Source organism: Salmo salar, chromosome ssa15 (genome assembly GCF_905237065.1).
Source record: "Salmo salar chromosome ssa15, Ssal_v3.1, whole genome shotgun sequence".
NCBI lineage: Eukaryota > Metazoa > Chordata > Actinopteri > Salmoniformes > Salmonidae > Salmo > Salmo salar.
Window position 1 is genome coordinate 77,989,525 of NC_059456.1, and position 19,806 is coordinate 78,009,330.

The following is a 19,806-nucleotide window of genomic DNA, read 5'->3' on the forward strand; positions in this document are numbered from 1 at the left end:
TCTGTGCAGATCTTTCACATCTGGTTGTCTGTACCTCTGCTCTGTTGGGAAAGTAGAGCTGCTAATGGACATAACTCACTGCTGTTCTCCACTCAATAAACTGTAATCAATATATTTTCTTTAGCTATGGAGACCAAGTTTTAATGAATGATTATGTTTATTATTCAGTTCTGGCATCCCGTATTCTGATGAGTTTACAAAGAAAATGAGCTGTGTTCATTTGTAACTTTGTTTGTTGATTTTCAGGGCTGTCCCCAGATCCTGCCCACCAGTGACATCCTGGTACCTGCAGGGATCATTCGTCCAATCACGCTGCGAGCCCGGAACCTCCCTCAGCCTCAGTCTGGACAGAAGAACTATGAGTGTGTGTTCAACATCCAGGGCAAGATGCAACGCATCCCAGCTGTGCGCTTCAACAGCTCATGTATCCAGTGCCAGAACACCTCAGTGAGTACATGGCCTATAATTATGACTTACCCGCACTGACAGCCTTATTTCCAGGCCTGCAGAATGTTGTTATTTATACAGTATTTACTGTAAAAGATTATGTGAATTGTTGTTGAATTTGAATTCTTGGTCCAGTGTAAAAACTAACGGTCTTTTGAACTAGTTTTCCACAGGTCCTTTACTAATGCTTGTATAAAGAAAGAGTATGCATCTCCTCTCCCTCTCTTCCTCTCTGTCTCATGGAAATAATAGGCACAAAAATCAAGGTGACTTTCCATTGAGTCACTGATCACAAAAAAAACGTTATCCGCAAAATCAGCAAAGACATCAATTCAGAGCATTAAACTTGTTTTCTCAATCCCAGTGAAAAATGTGGCATGTCAAAGAGCTGACATTGAGAGTATCTTCTCTATCCCCCTCTCTCTCTCTCTCTCTCTCTCTCTCTCTCTCTCTCTCTCTCTCTCTCTCTCTCTCTCTCTCTCTCTCTCTCTCTCGCTCCGTAGCACCCTCTCTCTCTCTCTCTCTCCCCCTCTCTCTCCTACTCCCTCTGTCTCGTAGTAATGTTACAGACGGCTGCCTTCTGTGACCCATCTGGTTGTCACAGTAACCCCAGGGAATCTTGTAAAATAATTAGCCAGTCACAGGATGTGGGTCTTAATTTGGTTGGACAATGTGACCTAGGGAAAGGGAATGTGGTGTGGGTGGAGGTGCTGGAGCGTTCCTTGGGTAGGGGTTGACTAGCCCTCTGCCACGGAGTGTCTCCCCTCTAACCCCCTTAACCCCTGGAGGTCAAAGGTCAGGCTGTGGGCCACTGTCCTTTGACAGGACAATTGATGTCCCGTGGCAATTTAATAATGAGGATCACGTATCCAGCACACACGCCCTTCCCCAGCGGGTCGGGTTAGGATTGATTGTTGTCCTTTCCCTGGCTGACACATGCTGTCTGGCGCACTACATTGTGAAGGCCTTCGGAAGGACCCTGCCGCGAAGAGCAACTGTTGTCCTTCCATCTGTTTCCACTCATTTCCTCCCCCTCATCGTTATGTCTTTCTCTGACCCCCGCCCCGCGCACTGCGGCTATGCATTTAAAATGAAATTGAAATGTAGTTTTGTGGTAGACAATTATTAAGTGAGTGCACAAAGGTTAGAGAATTGGGCATTGGGGTTTGGATTGTTCAAAGCATAAAGCTGCAGATGCTGTGTGAACAATGCAACAGCTCTATGAATATAGTGAGGAAATCAGCATTAAATAGATGGACTCTAGTGTGTTAATCCCTTCACCTGTGTAGGCCGTCATTGTAAATAAGAATTTGTTCTTAACTGACTTGCCTAGTTAAATAAAGGTTAAATAAAAAAACCTAAAGGTAAACATTTGAGGCTGTTTACCACACACAAGGACAGGCTGAAACATTGAGTATACAGCATTAAACTGTAAATGTTAGGCCTCCCTCACACTCCCCTGCTTCATCTCAATCTGACAGAAAGAGAAACCACACTTTGAGATTGATATTCAGGCCCTGACGTTTTTTTTACTACTCCCCTCCCCCATTCTGACTGGTAGCGACTACCCGCTGTCTCTGTCTCTATCTCTTTCTTTCTTTCTCCCTCCCCCTCTCCCCCTCTCTCTGTTTGGAGGGGATTTTTTAGATGAATTGATAGTGTGATTACCTGTGACACAGTGGGCTAGGGCCACATCATCCCTTCTTCTCTGTCTCTGCCCCTATCTGATGGATCTCTCCTGAATAGTAATCTAGCCATAGTGAAGACATGCCGCAGATTACACTCAGTTCCTGGGGTGTGTGCTGTCCTCCCTCCCCTCACACTCAACGGCTATCAATCAGTATGGCCGTCAAGACGATTGGCTGTCAAGACTGCTGCAGCCAGGTGACTTTGAGGCCATGGGGTCCATGCTAATGCAATTGTGAGTTGCCTCAGATGGGCAATGCTGAATCAATCAATTTCATCTGCTGTTTAGTCTCCCCCTCACTGAGAACTTTCAGGTATCAGTCAGCACTTTTGCTCTAATGGGAGGCCACTGAGGTGGGGGTTAGTAAGGTTAAACATGCTGCTGGACATGTTCACCAGCTGTGACAGTATGTTTTACCAGAAAGGGAAACTTCAACTTCTAGTGTAGTTGAATGTTGCAGTTGGATGTGATTTCACTGTCAGGTTTTGCTTTCAAACTGTTACTGTAGGTAGAGTAATGCAGAGATTGAGTGATCGTTCTGTGACTCAGCTGTAGCCTTGGACCTAGCCTGGGTGCCAGTCTGCTTAGTTAACATATTCACTCCTTGTATTCCATGTCATTGTTTGGCATGACAATTCCATAAGGAGTTGACAGGAGAGCAGAAACAGACTGGCGCCCAGGCTACTTTGGCCCTGCTTACATTTACATTTTAGTCATTTAGCAGACGCTCTTATCCAGAGCGACTTACAGTAGTGAATGCATACATTTCATACATTTCATTTCATGCATTTGTTTGTACTGGCCCCCCGTGGGAATTGAACCCACAACCCTGGCGTTGCACACACCATGCTGGCGTTGCAAACACCATGCTCTACCAACACCATGCTCTTCCACAGGGAAGGGTGGTTATGTAAATGTTCGCAGGGTGGAACTAACAGAGATATAACTCTGATTTGATTTGATTTGATTCATCCTATGGGAACTAAACACACAGTCAGACCCCTCATATTTAATTGTCCTCTTATCAGCACTCTTATCCCTGTGACGATCTTCTCTTCTAATGAGAGCCCCTTCCTGGCCCTCCCTGGGAGAGAGGGGCCATTCTAGTGGACCAACAAGCCTCCCTCCCGTCTCCCTCACTACTCTGCTGTTTCCCGCCGCCTGGCCTTTCTCACTCTCACAATGCTCTCTCTGTATGTACACCCTTATCTACATTTAGAGCCAGTTGGTTTGTCCTGGTAAATACATTTTAAAAGTCCACTATACAGTACATAGAGCTGTCATTCACCAGAGAAACTAGCCCTGAGGCTTGTGTGTCCATGTTGGTGCGTGTGTGTTTCCAGGACTGTTGTATGTGAATTTGACCCGTGATGTGCAGTTCAGCATGTGAAATATGTCTCTGCCACAGATCTCGAGTAGCCCTGTGTAAGTGATGCAGACAGATAACAACAGTTTGGCCTCAGACAGACAGACCAGTGAACAGACCAGAACAACACATATGTCTGACAGCACATCCTGCATAAATACAACACAAGGTTGTGCCCTTGCCTTTGCCCACATACAACTTGAAGTCAAATACATGCCATCATCTTTCCATGCTCCACCTCTTCCATCTCTCTGCATCTACTTTGGCATTTCCATTCATTCATTTTCTCCAGCTAAATAGAATAGATACTGTTACGCTGTTATACTGGCTTCCTGCTGGCGTTGCTGGATACATGTCATTTCAATTCTACTGCAGCAGGTGCATCCTGCATGACCCACATCCCACCTGCACCCAAAGAGAAATACAGTACCTTTTTTTGTAAGGTACATATGCATAAAGATTAGACAACACTGTATGATAAAGCATGCTGATCCACATCAATCCATCAATCACATTCCCCAACTGTAGGATATCCTTCAGAAATGTGATTTGGTATCACGTCAAAAGGCGTAGATGTACTGTAATTCATCTCAAACGCATGCCTGCTTGTTTCTTTCTTTTATCTGTCTCCCCGCTTGATTTGTACTGCAGACAATGTGCTGCCATAGCCGGAATAAATCAGTACGATACACCCCCCACACATATACACACTGCCTTTCAAATAAATGATAAGTAGGGTCTTTGCCGTTGAAACTCAATAAGCATTTGCTTTGATAATTTAAAGGGTTTTTGTGCATTTTTGTTTGACAGCATGCTTTACGTTGCAGATTACACATGGCACACATGTAAACCTTTGATAGGCTGAATCGGCATACATGGGACTTTTCATCTTTTGTATCAAGATGAGAGGAAATCCAAATGAATCCATGCACGTAAGTGTTGCTAAGCGATGCTGACCCCTTAGCGACAGGCATTGGCGTTGTTACCCAGGAAACGTACAGTAAAGCCTTTTGCACAATGACCAAGTTCTGAACTACCCTATTGATGGAAAGTGCTCTCACAAAGAACACCATTATTCCCGAACGATGGTGGCAAAGCTTTTTGAATAAAAACACTTACATGTTCTTTTTTCAGGCTTTCTGAACCAGCATGCCCTCATTATTCTATTATTCTCATCAAGTGTCCAATCAGACTATCAACGTCTTTGGTGCTTCTAAGTGGAAGGTATGGAAATGACCTGCCCTTCTCTTGACACCAAAGGCCCCACTAATGGAAGAAATGGAGCATGAAACAATCTACATGTTAGTGATACTGTGGATATGTCACCTCATGGTCAATGTAAACATGCTTCCATGCACACTAAGTAGTAGGATATGATATATTGTACACTGCATACATATATTTTCATGTAGGTTTATCTTACACCTGCTCGTTGTATTTACCATAGAAAATGGCAGTCTAATGCTATGGTATTTATCCTTTCTGTTTTGATTGTTGCATATTGCATCCCTGTCAGTCTCTGAGGTTGGATATACTGGATTGTGCCTGTGAGGCTCTGTAGCAGGTGGGTTCTGGTGGAATAAATTGTCCACTAAACGAGGTGATCAATCAATAGCATGAATTATGAGCCTGTTTCATCATGTCTGTGTTTCATCCTGTTTGTTTAAGGCACTAGCAATGGAAGGGGAGAGAGCCTCAGCTGTATTCCCCTAACTGAGAAATCAGCGCATTAGTTACCCCTGCTCTGACATTTTTATTTTAGAATCCCAAAGTCATCTACAAAGAATGCTTTGGTGTCATCATGGGAAAAGTATGCTTTGGTTTTCTTGTGTTAAAGCACTTACCTCAAATATGATGACACAAGTTCAAACATGGCCTCAACATGCAAGTCATATATTCTATGTTTATGGAGTGAGCTCTGAACCAGGCACAATTCTTCACGGGCAATAAGACCATTCCATATTACCCTGTCTGTTTCTTTAACCAAAACCTTGTGACCTTAAATCTGTCACCATGGCGAAGTACACATTTTTTCCTAGTGCAGTAATCAGAATGATGAAAGTTTGGTTTGCAGAAAATATAATTTATGTTCACTAATATGGACTCCCTATTAATTACTGTGTATGTTTAAGAAGGAAAAAGGCCCTTTTTCAAAGGTAATTTTGCTGAAGTCGGTCGAATTTTGAAACTTAATTAAATGAAACAGGAAAGCCTCCATCATTAAGGTAAATAGATTTTCACTCTGTCACTACAAGGAGCTAGCATCGACGGCACAGTTGCAGCCAATTCTACTACTCACAGTATTTGTCCTCTTCATTTAGACTGATGGTTAAGCCGCTGCAGATAACTACATGGCTTAATTGAAATCTTAATTACTTTATTCTGAATAAACACAAATTATAAATGTGTATTTGAACGTATCGTGTATGGTCTTTGATATATAGTATAAAAAATGTAGAGCAGAGAAATGTCTTGTTTTCGGGGTCAGCCATAGTAGTACGGCACCCCTGGAGCAAATTAGGTTTAAGTGCCTTGCTCAAGGGCACATCAACATATTTTCACTTTGTCAGCCCGGGTATTCAAACAAGCGACCTTGTTTGGCCCAACGCACTAACCACTAGGCTAGCTGCCATCCAATTCCTACAGTAAAATGAACTTGCTTACAATGTGTACCTCTCACATTAGACCCTTCATTAGACCCAATTTTCATTGATCAAAAGGAATATCAAAAGGAATATCTTCCATTGTTGTTGTCTGCAACCCATTAAAACCGAAGGATAAGTAGAAAATAAATCATGAAAATAGTGTCTCTGTCTCAAAGGTAGCGCACGTTTGTATCTGTATCCAGTGATGGATTTGTTTTTTTAAAGGTAAGATTACCTCAGTGACTCGCCTCGTTGTCATCCCAGAGACATGTCTGACAGAACCAGGCCAATTTGTCTCCACTCGCTAGTCTCAGATCCAGTGGAACCAAGGCCGGAGGAAAATCAATTCACGACTGGCAGAGATAAGCTGCATTGTATGGCCCAACACAAAAGCGTCCCCCCATTTACACATATCCGCTAATCTCCTCAAAGCTGCCTGCCTTTCACTTGAAAAAGAGGGAGAAGGCCTGGAAATGCATATTATATTAATTCCAGAAATACATTGTATGGCTCTCCTGTGGCTTTCATTATCAGGCCCTTGGGAAGACTGCATGACAACAACCTAGATATTTACAAATGAATATCTGTTTCTGAACCTGCCAAGGCTTTAATGCTGCCGTCAACTCACCCACCTAATTTGGTTTACCTACTGAACAAATGTAACGCCTCATTGGACTGTGAAGAATATTGTTGGCCTTATCAACCATTTCACGAAATGCTGTTATTGAATGAGGCATTGCCGATAGACTTTCCCGTTTTCGGCTGAAAAACGGAGACCACAAAGGTTAACTGTAGTTTATATGTCTGTTTGATGGATAGGAGTGAGGATGGTCTCAAGTTGAGTTTAGTTTTTGTTGTGACACTGTGAAGCGATATGATTGGGGGAAGTTAATTCAGTGACCCCACCCAGGGAGCTGCAATTACCTCAATTATGGACTGGTGCCTGCAGAACCAACTGGACCCTATAGAGATGTAAGAACATTTGGAGCCACGTGTCAACAGGTTCAGTGGGCTTTAGTTCAGCCTTTCAGCACCCACACTGTTGCATTCCCTGCTTGACTTGCTCCCAGATATTTCGCAGAACAGCTGCACAAAGATTCAAGCCTTCACACACATGCACACGCGTGCACACACATACACAGGCATGTGAGCGTACACACACACACACACACACACGTTTTGTTCTTATTTCCTCGTGGGGACCCAAAATGTATTTCCATTCTAAATCAGTCAAACATACCACAGCGTGTTCAAAGGCACTTGCATCGCAGTGCTAAAGGCGTCACTACATTCCCGGGTTCGATCCCAGGCTGTGTCGCAGCCGACCGCGACCGGGAGACCCATGAGGCGGCGCACAATTGGCCCAGCGTCGTCCAAATTAGGGGAGAGTTTGGCCGGCCCGGATCTCATCGCACTCTAGCGACTCCTTGTGGCGGGCTGGTGCGGCTGGCTTCCGGGGTTAAGCGAGGAATGTGTCAAGAAGCAGGGCGCCTCTCCCGAGTCCGTACGCGAGTTGCAGTGATGTTACAAGACTGTAACTACCAATTGGATATCATGAAATTCTGGAGAAAAAAGCGGTGAAAATACTTTTGAATTAAAAATGAAAACAACATACCACACCGGATTTTCCAGTTAACATGCCCCTGGACTGATGAGGAATTCAGAGACATACACGTCATCCGCACCAGGGGAACAGTGGGTTAACTGCCTTGCTCAGGGGCAGAACGACAGATTTTTGCCTTGTCAGCTCGGGGAATCGATCCAGCAACCTTTCGGTTACTGGCCCAATGCTCCTACCCACTCGGCAACGTGGATGGATAAAGGTTAGGTATGGATGGATAAAGGTGAGCGGTGGATGGATAAAGGTTAGGTATGGATGGATAAAGATGAGCTGTGGATGGATAAAGGTTAGGTATGGATGGATAAAGGTGAGCTGTGGATGGATAAAGGTTAGGTATGGATGGATAAAGATGAGCTGTGGATGGATAAAGATGAGCTGTGGATGGATAAAGGTTAGGTATGGATGGATAAAGGTGAGCTGTGGATGGATAAAGGTTAGGTATGGATGGATAAAGGTGAGCTGTGAATGGATAAAGGTTAGGTATGGATGGATAAAGATGAGCTGTGGATGGATAAAGGTTAGGTATGGATGGATAAAGATGAGCTGTGGATGGATAAAGGTTAGGTATGGATGGATAAAGGTGAGCTGTGGATGGATAAAGGTTAGGTATGGATGGATAAAGATGAGCTGTGGATGGATAAAGGCTATGTATGGATGGATAAAGGTGAGCTGTGGATGGATAAAGGTTAGGTATGGATGGATAAAGGTGAGCTGTGGATGGATAAAGGTTAGGTATGGATGGATAAAGATGAGCTGTGGATGGATAAAGATGAGCTGTGGATGGATAAAGGTTAGGTATGGATGGATAAAGGTGAGCTGTGGATGGATAAAGGTTAGGTATGGATGGATAAAGGTGAGCTGTGAATGGATAAAGGTTAGGTATGGATGGATAAAGATGAGCTGTGGATGGATAAAGGTTAGGTATGGATGGATAAAGATGAGCTGTGGATGGATAAAGGTTAGGTATGGATGGATAAAGGTGAGCTGTGGATGGATAAAGGTTAGGTATGGATGGATAAAGATGAGCTGTGGATGGATAAAGGCTATGTATGGATGGATAAAGGTGAGCTGTGGATGGATAAAGGTTAGGTATGGATGGATAAAGGTGAGCTGTGGATGGATAAAGGTTAGGTATGGATGGATAAAGGTGAGCTGTGGATGGATAAAGGTTAGGTATGGATGGATAAAGGTGAGCTGTGGATGGATAAAGGTTAGATATGGATGGATAAAGGTGAGCTGTGGATGGATAAAGGTTAGGTATGGATGGATAAAGGTGAGCTGTGGATGGATAAAGGTTAGGTATGGATGGATAAAGGTGAGCTGTGGATGGATAAAGGTTAGGTATGGATGGATAAAGGTGAGCTGTGGATGGATAAAGGTTAGGTATGGATGGATAAAGATGAGCTGTGGATGGATAAAGGTTAGGTATGGATGGATAAAGATGTGCTGTGGATGGATAAAGGTTAGGTATGGATGGATAAAGATGAGCTGTGGATGGATAAAGGTTAGGTATGGATGGATAAAGGTGAGCTGTGGATGGATAAAGGCTATGTATGGATGGATAAAGGTGAGCTGTGGATGGATAAAGGTTAGGTATGGATGGATAAAGGTGAGCTGTGGATGGATAAAGGTTAGGTATGGATGGATAAAGGTGAGCTGTGGATGGATAAAGGTTAGGTATGGATGGATAAAGGTGAGCTGTGGATGGATAAAGGTTAGATATGGATGGATAAAGGTGAGCTGTGGATGGATAAAGGTTAGGTATGGATGGATAAAGGTGAGCTGTGGATGGATAAAGGTTAGGTATGGATGGATAAAGATGAGCTGTGGATGGATAAAGGTTAGGTATGGATGGATAAAGGTGAGCTGTGGATGGATAAAGGTTAGGTATGGATGGATAAAGGTGAGCTGTGAATGGATAAAGGTTAGGTATGGATGGATAAAGATGAGCTGTGGATGGATAAAGGTTAGGTATGGATGGATAAAGATGAGCTGTGGATGGATAAAGGTTAGGTATGGATGGATAAAGGTGAGCTGTGGATGGATAAAGGTTAGGTATGGATGGATAAAGATGAGCTGTGGATGGATAAAGGCTATGTATGGATGGATAAAGGTGAGCTGTGGATGGATAAAGGTTAGGTATGGATGGATAAAGGTGAGCTGTGGATGGATAAAGGTTAGGTATGGATGGATAAAGGTGAGCTGTGGATGGATAAAGGTTAGGTATGGATGGATAAAGGTGAGCTGTGGATGGATAAAGGTTAGATATGGATGGATAAAGGTGAGCTGTGGATGGATAAAGGTTAGGTATGGATGGATAAAGGTGAGCTGTGGATGGATAAAGGTTAGGTATGGATGGATAAAGGTGAGCTGTGGATGGATAAAGGTTAGGTATGGATGGATAAAGGTGAGCTGTGGATGGATAAAGGTTAGGTATGGATGGATAAAGATGAGCTGTGGATGGATAAAGGTTAGGTATGGATGGATAAAGATGAGCTGTGGATGGATAAAGGTTAGGTATGGATGGATAAAGATGTGCTGTGGATGGATAAAGGTTAGGTATGGATGGATAAAGATGAGCTGTGGATGGATAAAGGTTAGGTATGGATGGATAAAGATGAGCTGTGGATGGATAAAGGCTATGTATGGATGGATAAAGGTGAGCTGTGGATGGATAAAGGTTAGGTATGGATGGATAAAGATGAGCTGTGGATGGATAAAGGTTAGGTATGGATGGATAAAGATGAGCTGTGGATGGATAAGGGTTAGGTATGGATGGATAAAGATGTGCTGTGGATGGATAAAGGTTAGGTATGGATGGATAAAGATGAGCTGTGGATGGATAAAGGTTAGGTATGGATGGATAAAGATGAGCTGTGGATGGATAAAGGTTAGGCATGGATGGATAAAGATGAGCTGTGGATGGATAAAGGTTAGGTATGGATGGATAAAGGTGAGCTGTGGATGGATAAAGGTTAGGTATGGATGGATAAAGGTGAGCTGTGGATGGATAAAGGTTAGGTATGGATGGATAAAGGTGAGCTGTGGATGGATAAAGGTTAGGTGTGGATGGATAAAGATGAGCTGTGGATGGATAAAGGTTATGTATGGATGGATAAAGATGAGCTGTGGATGGATAAAGGTTAGGTATGGATGGATAAACGTGTCACATCTGATACTTCCATAAAGACTTAACGGTTGAACAGGAATCTTCATGTTCTACTGTATCTCCATCTTGGAGGTCATACTGCAGCTGACCTATCAAACTGGAGCTGCTCTCTCTCTCTTTGAATCTGCTGAGAGGCATGTTAATGTGGTTTGAAATAAGTTCTCTTTTTAATGCTGAATTCAGGGCCCTCGCTTGCTTTTAGTCTGCCCTCATTCCTCCATCGCCTCCTTAAGAACACCCATAAGTGTTCTGGCCGTGGATCAATGTGGCTGATCAGCGATATTCTCTCAGGGTTGCTGCTGGCTTAGTGCTCTGAGTGTTGCTGCTAATTAAAACACAGGCAGTAAAACCACACCCCCTCCTTCACTTGACAGACACACAGCAGCAGCAACTCTCTCTCTCTCTCTCTCTCTCTCTCTCTGCAAAAAGCCAGATTAACTCAAAGCCTAGTTTGTCAAAAATGCCACTATGTTTCCCTGACTCCCTCACAACTATGGAATGTAGTGGCTAGTGGCTAGGCTGGTGGCTAATGGGTTGTTACACAGTGCAGATTAAAGGTTTTTCCTTGTACAGTATAGTGTATAGTATAGCATTATGGTTTCCACTGCACTGTGCCAGCCAGCCATGCCAGCCATGAACTCAGTTTATACTGATGAGCCAAGTCATAAACCACAATAACTGGAATGAGTGCCACTGTCTTTATTAATAGGGCCCTATGAAGTCTTGTCATGCTCTGTATGATATTGGGCTTTATGCACCATCAGTACAGTATGATGATTGACTCATGGTTTATACGTGTGCTTCCTGCAGTACTGGTATGATGGGGACGAGACAGGAGACCTGCCTGTTGACTTCTCTATTGTCTGGGATGGAGACTTCTTCATCGACAAGCCTCCCACCATGAAAGGTATGTTGTTTTATCATTTTCGGAATTAAACATTCTTAATAATAGTGTTGCAGATAAATAGTGTAAAGGACAAGTCGAAGACGTAACTGGCACACAACAGGGAAACAGCAGACACACTGGTCAAGTATGTGGTCATCCCATGCTGAGCCCTCTAGTGGCACTTGAGTGTTGAATCCACTCTATGTGGATTGGGGCTATGGCTACCACAAGAAATCATATTCAGTGGGATAATGCAGTCGGAAATGTGGATTAAGCCTTGGCAGTTTTTTTTCTTATTGTCTTCAAAACTGTTAAATTGACAAACATTTTTGTAGATGAGTAAGAGATAAAAAATACAGAATTAAATGTGCAGTCCCATGTTTTGTATGAACACACCTTGTATAACTGCAAGTCGGGGACACATAGTGGTTGTCAATACTTCCCTCAAAGGAGCTTTATCTCACTGGTTTCATCGGGCCACTCTGAAAGAGACTCGTATCTCTCCACAATCAGACTGCAGATACCATCTCTCCACTGGGCGATTGGCCCTGCGCGAAGATGAGCTGAGTGGAGAGAGCTAGTCATATAGCTAGCTGCACAGTATTTGATTATGTTCTCCTCCTGAACTGGTCAATAACTCTGTGTACCATCTTCACCTTTATCGAGGCGGCTGCGTAGGAGCGAGGCTGAGCAAGGGGATAAAGGGAGATTAGCAGCTCAGGACGTGTGCTGTCACAAACAGACAGCACAGTGCAGTGCACCTCACCACTCACCTTTCTGTCTGACTCCATCTTAGACGAGTGTTAACCCTCCCTGTCTGTCTGTCTCTGTGTCTGTCTGTCTGTCTGTGCTCAGCCCTGCTGTATAAGTGTGAGGCCCAGAGGGACAGCTGTGGCTTGTGTCTGAAGGCCAGCACAGCGTTTGAGTGTGGCTGGTGCCAGGACAACAAGAAGTGTCTCCTGAAGCAGCACTGCCAGACCCCGGAGCAGAACTGGATGCACCCCGGCAGGCACAACGTCCGCTGCAGCCACCCCCGCATCACCATGGTAAGACTCGTTCACAGAGATATACTGTGTATAATACTGTATGGCTGTGTTTAATTCTGTGGGCTAGAGCCTCAGAACCCAGGCCTTCTGCTGTGTGCAAGCATGCTGACAGGGAGATTGCTTCTCCGTGACCTTGACCCTGTTTCCATGGACAGATCCGCCCGTTGACGGGGCCCAAAGAGGGGGGCACGCGAGTGACGATCGAGGGGGAGAACCTCGGGCTGCAGGTGCGGGAGATCGCCCATGTCCAGGTGGCTGGGGTTCGCTGTAACCCTGTGCCCTCCGAGTACATCAGCGCTGAGAGGTGAGTGTGGTGACTTTGTCAATAGGGTTTCACTTGAATGGTATGCAAGTAAATTAGTGATACTTGGTCATATGTCTGCTAACTCTATTTCCTTTTAACATTAGGCAACATAAGCAGTGGGCCTTTGACTGACAGCTGAGTGTATTCTGTCCCTCAGGATCGTGTGTGACATGGCCGAGGCGCTGCTGCCCCACTCTCCAGGTGGCCCAGTGGAGCTGTGTATCGGGGTGTGCAGTGCAGAGTACCGCACTCAGTCATCCCAGACCTACTCCTTTGTGGTGCGTATGACCCCACATGACCCCATCTCTTCCAAGAAAGATGACTGTGAAGAAAGTGTCTGGCCGTTTCCGGAGGCGAAGGAAGGATACCGATCAATTGCAGTGGTTCTTCCCCGGCAACTAACTAGTCTTATGCTGCAATACAGAGATGGTGAACGTGTTGTGAAAGAAAGTGTGGCCGATGTTACATGTCAGGGATTACAAAAAAACGGTAACTGTAATCCGTTATGTTACCAGCAAAAACATTGTAATCAGATTACAGATACTTTTGAAAAACTAGACGAATACTTTGATGATTACTTTTAAATTCAGAAAGGATGTTTGCGAAAAAAATGTTGTTTTCTCAATCAAATTCAAATCAGCATTGAAAAAAGGGACAAGTTTAAGTTTGTTCCACCTTAGCGTGTCTGACCTCAAGTCAGCGACCACTATGATGACACACCAAACGTGTTTGATGGATCGCGGGAATAGAGCAGGAATAGGCTTTTGTAGGCTACAGTCCAAGCTATGACTTCCAATAGTGTGACTGCTGTCGGCGTCTAAAGATTATCCAACTTGAATAAACGCTTGGAGGTAAGAATGAGAGCAGTGGTGTAGTCTACAGCGATACGGATATCACTTATTATTGATATCTACATAGCGCGTTGATGTGAATCACGCTGCTGCTCTCATTTAGCTATTTGTGCCTTATGGATTCTGGTTGTTGTGGATGGCTGTTCACGAATCTAAATGTGTTGATATAATGGTTGAATTGAAGAAGAAGCTGCCTATCAATCATTGTTTTTGAAACCAGTGGACAGCCAGTGAAAAATGTGCTCTTGCAACAGCTGTATAGTGCGGATCCCAGCCTATGGAATAAAAGTGGGGCTTTTATTGCTCAATCTAATTTGTGCTGATAATTTAGTTTCTCCATAGGCCTAACGGACACATGTACAAAGACTTAAAGGGGCAATCTGTAGTTGCTACATCCATTTTTGGATTTATAAATTATATATATTGATGTAAAGATGTAATTTAATCATATTATTATTATGTAGTAGAAAGCAATGGGTTAGAAGAAGCTTACATAACCAACCCAACAAACTAAAATGTAACATCCATATATGGCCAGCTATGTAAACTTTAACATTGATGTATCCTGTAATAGATGTTGTTCAATTGGTAACATATTCTTCTTCTTATGCATCTTAAGGGGAAAGTAATCTAAAAGTAAGTGAATGTAATCAGATTACATTACTGAGTTTGGGTAATCCAAAAGTTACGTTACTCTGATGACAATTTTGAACAGGTAACTAGTAACTGTAACGGATTACATTTAGAAAGTAACCTACCCAACCCTGCCAATGTGACATACAGTAATTACCCAGCTATCCCAACAGAGCATTAAGCAGCGGTGAAACAGGAATGTGGCGTTAGTTTATAATCTCCTCAGCCTGCAAGGCGAGCAGCTGACTGAAATGAATGGGCTTGACTGCTGCCCTTAAACAAGCAATCAATAGCAGTCCTGCAGTTCTATTCCAGCAGAACCCAAATGCAGCTCCCAGCCAAATGAATACATGTGAATGGAGCAATTACGTATGTAGCTAATTACAGAAAAAAGTTACATTCTCACTCATGTCACTGTCACTGTGCTGTTGAAAACACTTAAACTGCAGTGCAGTGTGTTGCAGCAATTACCAGAAATATAATGGGAATCGGTTTGTTGTACTGTAGCTTTTCACAGAAACGGTATAATTGTTTTGTGTGCTGGGTGTTAACAGTGAGTTTCCTTCCTCTCTCAGACCCCCAGCTTCAACCGTGTGCGCCCGGAGAAGGGCCCCGTGTCTGGGGGGACCAGGCTGACAATATCAGGCCGTCATCTGGACGCTGGGAGCACTGTCACTGTATTCATCGCCCAGGAGGAGTGTCTGTTTGTTAAGTGAGTAGTCAGTCAGCTTGACCCCACCTCAGGGGAATGGACTGTGGTAGTATAGCAGTGCAGTGTTGTCTGTGCAGTACACTCAGAACTGAACATACTGGACACACTCTGTCTGTGTCAGTGACAGTGTGACAGCATGACATTGTCTTGAGTGTCATTTCAGACAGTGAATTAATTCTATGAGATACTACTATATGACATTCTCTGCCTAACCCACACAGGAGGACCAAAAGGGACATTGTGTGTGTGACACCGTCGTCACTGTCTGGCTCAGGGCCCACGTCAATCAAGCTGTTCATTGACAAAGCTGAAGTCACCAGCAGTGACACACGCTACATCTACACAGAGGACCCGACCATCTCCAGCATCGAGCCCAGCTGGAGTATAGTGAAGTGAGTGGTGGTGATCCCAGCCTGGCTCCTCTCCTCTCTTTTCCTCTACTCTCCTACCCCCTCCTCCCCCAGCCAACGGGCTGGAGCCTTTCAGAGCATAACCAGGGTCCTGGGAGAGTCCTGAAGAGAAACTCAGCCCAACCATCTATTACTGCCAGTAATGACCCAGGAACACACAGAGATTACAACATGATCCCCAAAGCCACACACAGACACAGTCCCATTGTAGCCATTTCGCCATGACACTTAAAGCACAATAGACAGTGTGGGGGATGATGTATCGAATGTATATAAAATCCTAATTCATGGGACCTTTGAGGGGACTGTAGAACTTGCCTTTCCTCTGAATCCCAACAGTACTGTAAGATAAATCATACAAACAACATGCTGTAGCAAAATAGCACCTCTGCTACACGGAAGTTCTTATTTCATTCCTTCTTCTCTCTCTGCCCATATCACCAGTGTGCAATAACTATCTGACATGAAAGCAGGTTTTTAGCATAGCTTGATAGCTCTTAACCACCATGCTTCTGTTTGTGTTTCAGTGGTAGCACCTTGATCACCGTCACAGGTACCAACCTGCTCACCATCCAGGAACCCAAAGTCCGTGCCAAGTATGGAGGAATAGAGACTACTAATGCAAGTGTTCCAAATATAATACAGTCCATGTTTGCACAGCACCGCTTTGATTATTACAGTTGGTTAACGTGTATAATAGCTACAGCGATTGAAAAAACTTTTGGTGTTTACACGTGTATTTGTTTGATTTACAACTGCACAGGAAGTTGTAGAAGAAATGAATCAAAACTAAAATGGAGATTTTTCACTTTGAAGTAAAAAGAATGGCCTGGAATAAATTATTCAACATTTAAATTAATTTGGTTGGAGACAATTATTCTTGTTTACTGTGTAATTTATCTCAACTGTGGTAAGTTGCAGGTGTCTACAGGATAAAAATAGCTATACAACCAGTTTTGAAATGAAAAATCTTAACATTCTGCTCCGTTGCACTCCATTGTAAAGTGCAAGGGTGCCAATATATTTCACCACATCTGTAGCAGCAAGGAGTTATACAATAAGCTTTTGCTACTGTGCCCATGGAATTCTAGTGAAACATCAGTGTTGTGGTTTTACACAGTAATCTATTTTCGTCTGGTGCTAAGGCTGCGCAAATGTCAACACACTTTAGTTGGAAATTTCCATATGTAAAAAGTACCCCTTGTGCCAGGTTCTGCAATTTACCTGTCTAACATCAGCTTACTTGCTGGTAGGCTCATGTGGGAGGATGGCAATATTTGAGGTCCTTAAAAACAAGTGGAAAATGACAATTTCATTCAGTGCAAATACGGAAATTTAAAGGCCCGAAGCAGCTGTTTTTATCTCAATATCAAATCATTTCTGGGTAACAATTAAGTACCTTACTGTGATTGTTTTCAATCAAAATGGTAAAAAAAAATACAAATTTAAATAGCTTCTTAGCAAGAGCAATTTCTCAAACAAGAATTTTGATGGACTGTCTGGGAGTGGTCTAAGTGGTGAGGGGAACACTGAAAACTAGCTGGCAGAGAGGTTTGGAATTCTCATTCTTATTGGTCTATTAACACCAGGCAGGCCAAAATTCACCAAAACAGGCTGAAATTTCAGGCGGTCTTTTCAAACAGCTCTTACACTAAAAGGGCTTTCTCATCATTTTCACAATTTCACAGTATTATTCCAACCTCATAATCAAATGTATTTATATAAATCAAATGTATTTATAAAGCCCTTCTTATATCAACTGATGTCACAAAGTGCTGTACAGAAACCCAGCCTAAAACCCCAAGCAGCAAGCAATGTAGGTGTAGAAGCACGGTGGCTAGGAAAACTCCCTAGACAGGCCGGAACCTTGGAAGAAACCTAGTGAGGAACCAGGCTATGAGGGGTGGCCAGTCCTCTTCTGGCTGTGCCGGGTGGAGATTATAACAGAACATGGCCAAGATGTTCAAATGTTCATAGATGACCAGCAGGGTCAAATAATAATAAGCACAGTGGTTGTAGAGGGTGCAACAGCTCAGCACCTCAGCAGTAAATGTCAGTTGGCTTTTCATAGACGATCATTCAGAGTATCTCTACCGCTCCTGCTGTCTCTAGAGAGTTGAAAACAGCAGGTCTGGGGCAAGGTAGCAGGTCAGGGTTCCATAACCGCAGGCAGAACCGTTGAAACAGGAGCAGCAGCACGACCAGGTGGACTGGGGACAACAAGGAGTCATCAGGCCAAGTAGTCCTGAGGCATGGTCCTAGGGCTCAGGTCCTCCGAGGGAGAGAGGGAGAGAGAGAGAGAGAGAGAGTATACTTAAATTCGCACAGGACACCGGATAAGACTGGAGAAATACTCCAGATTTAACAGACTGACCCTAGCTCCCAACACAAACTATTGCAGCATAAATACTGGAGGCTGAGACAGGAGGGGTCGGGAGACACTCTGGCCCCATCCGACGATACCCCCGGACAGGGCCAAACAAGCAGTATGTAACCACACCCACTTTGCCAAAGCACAGCCCCCACACCACTAGAGGGATATCTTCAACCACCAACTTACTATACTGAGACAAGGCCGAGTATAGCCCACAAAGATCTCCGCCATGGCACAACCCAAGGGGGGGGCGCCAACCCAGACAGGAAGACCACGTCAGTGACTTAACCCACTCAAGTGGCACACCCTTTTTAGGGACGGCATGAAAGAGCACCAGTAAGCCAGTGACTCAGCCCCCGTAATAGGGTTTGAGGCAGAGAATCCCAGTGGAGAAAGGGGAACCGTCCAGGCAGAGACAGCAAGGGCGGGTTCATTGCTCCAGTGCCTTTCCGTTCACCTTCACACTCCTGGGCTACACTCAATCATAGGACCTACTGAAGAGATGAGTCTTCAATAAAGACTTAAAGGTCGAGACCGAGTCTGCGTCTGCAGACCATTCCATAAGAATGGAGCTCTATAGTAGAAAGCCCTCCTCCATCTGTTTGCTTAGAAATTCTAGGGACAGTAAGGAGGCCTGCGACTGTAGCATACGTGTAGGTATGTACGGCAGGACCAAATCGGAAAGATAGGTAGGAGCAAGCCCATGTAATGCTTTGTAGGTTAGCAGTAAAACCTTGAAATCAGCCTTAGCCTTAACAGGAAGCCAGCGTAGAGAGGCTAGCACTGGAGTAATATGATCACATTTTTTAGTCAAGGTTCTAGCAGCCGTGTTTAGCACTAACTGAAGTTTATTTAGTGCTTTATCCGGGTAGCCAGAAAGTAGAGCATTGCAGTAGTCTAACCTAGAAGTGACAAAAGCATGGATTAATTTTTTTGCATCATTTTTGGACAGAAAGTTTCTGATTTTTGCAATGTTACGTAGATGGAAAAAAGCTGTCCTTGAAACAGTCTTGATCGTCAAAAGAGAGATCAGGGATCATAGTGTGTAAATATATATAAAATGCAGGAAAATCACATTTTTGACTCCAATGGGTCTTTAAGACTCACCAAAAGCAGGTCTTAGCAGTAACGTTGTTGGTTATGGCATGGATTTGGACAGTGGAACCGCAGCCTATCCAGCCGTGACGCACAGTCCCCATATGCACATGGAACAGAGAGATGTGCTTTTTGTGCCTGTGAACCTCGTATCTAGAAACACTTTGTTTAATTTAATAAAAACCCAAGAATAGCCTCCCCTCCCCTCAATGAAGGCTGTTTTTTTTTGTCCTGCCCAATGCATTCACAAAGTAGCCAAGTCTATCAAGAAAGGGTTTGGCTCGTGAGACCGCTTTTAAATAAATCTTAATCACCAAAGCTTTATTAAAAGATTACGTTTGGGAGCCACAAACATCTAGCTGACAACCCCTTTTCATCTATGTATTGTAGGCCTACATTGTTTCAGCCAGCTACTGTTATTATTTTTGATGTGCGTAAAACCCCCTCCAGTTAGGTTACATGTCCATATGCCCATCATGGAACTAGAGATGCGATGATGTCGGTGACCCTCGTATTTAGAAACGTTTATGTTATTTCCTGTAAAAATAGCTTGTTTCCGT

At 43.9% G+C, this 19,806-nt stretch overlaps 1 protein-coding gene across 2 annotated transcripts in view; it reads left to right on the forward strand.

Annotated features, from left to right (window-relative positions):
• The window catches only part of LOC106572068 (plexin A3), a 128,565-nt gene that overhangs the window by 90,557 nt on the left and 18,202 nt on the right, over positions 1-19,806 (forward strand). For both annotated transcript variants that reach the window (XM_014145855.2, XM_014145856.2), the window contains exons 10-17: positions 247-447; positions 11,746-11,842; positions 12,677-12,867; positions 13,023-13,171; positions 13,329-13,449; positions 15,231-15,367; positions 15,589-15,759; positions 16,305-16,398. In XM_014145855.2, coding sequence (XP_014001330.2) covers positions 247-447; positions 11,746-11,842; positions 12,677-12,867; positions 13,023-13,171; positions 13,329-13,449; positions 15,231-15,367; positions 15,589-15,759; positions 16,305-16,398 — 1,161 coding nt within the window. The remainder of the gene's footprint in view (positions 1-246; positions 448-11,745; positions 11,843-12,676; positions 12,868-13,022; positions 13,172-13,328; positions 13,450-15,230; positions 15,368-15,588; positions 15,760-16,304; positions 16,399-19,806) is intronic.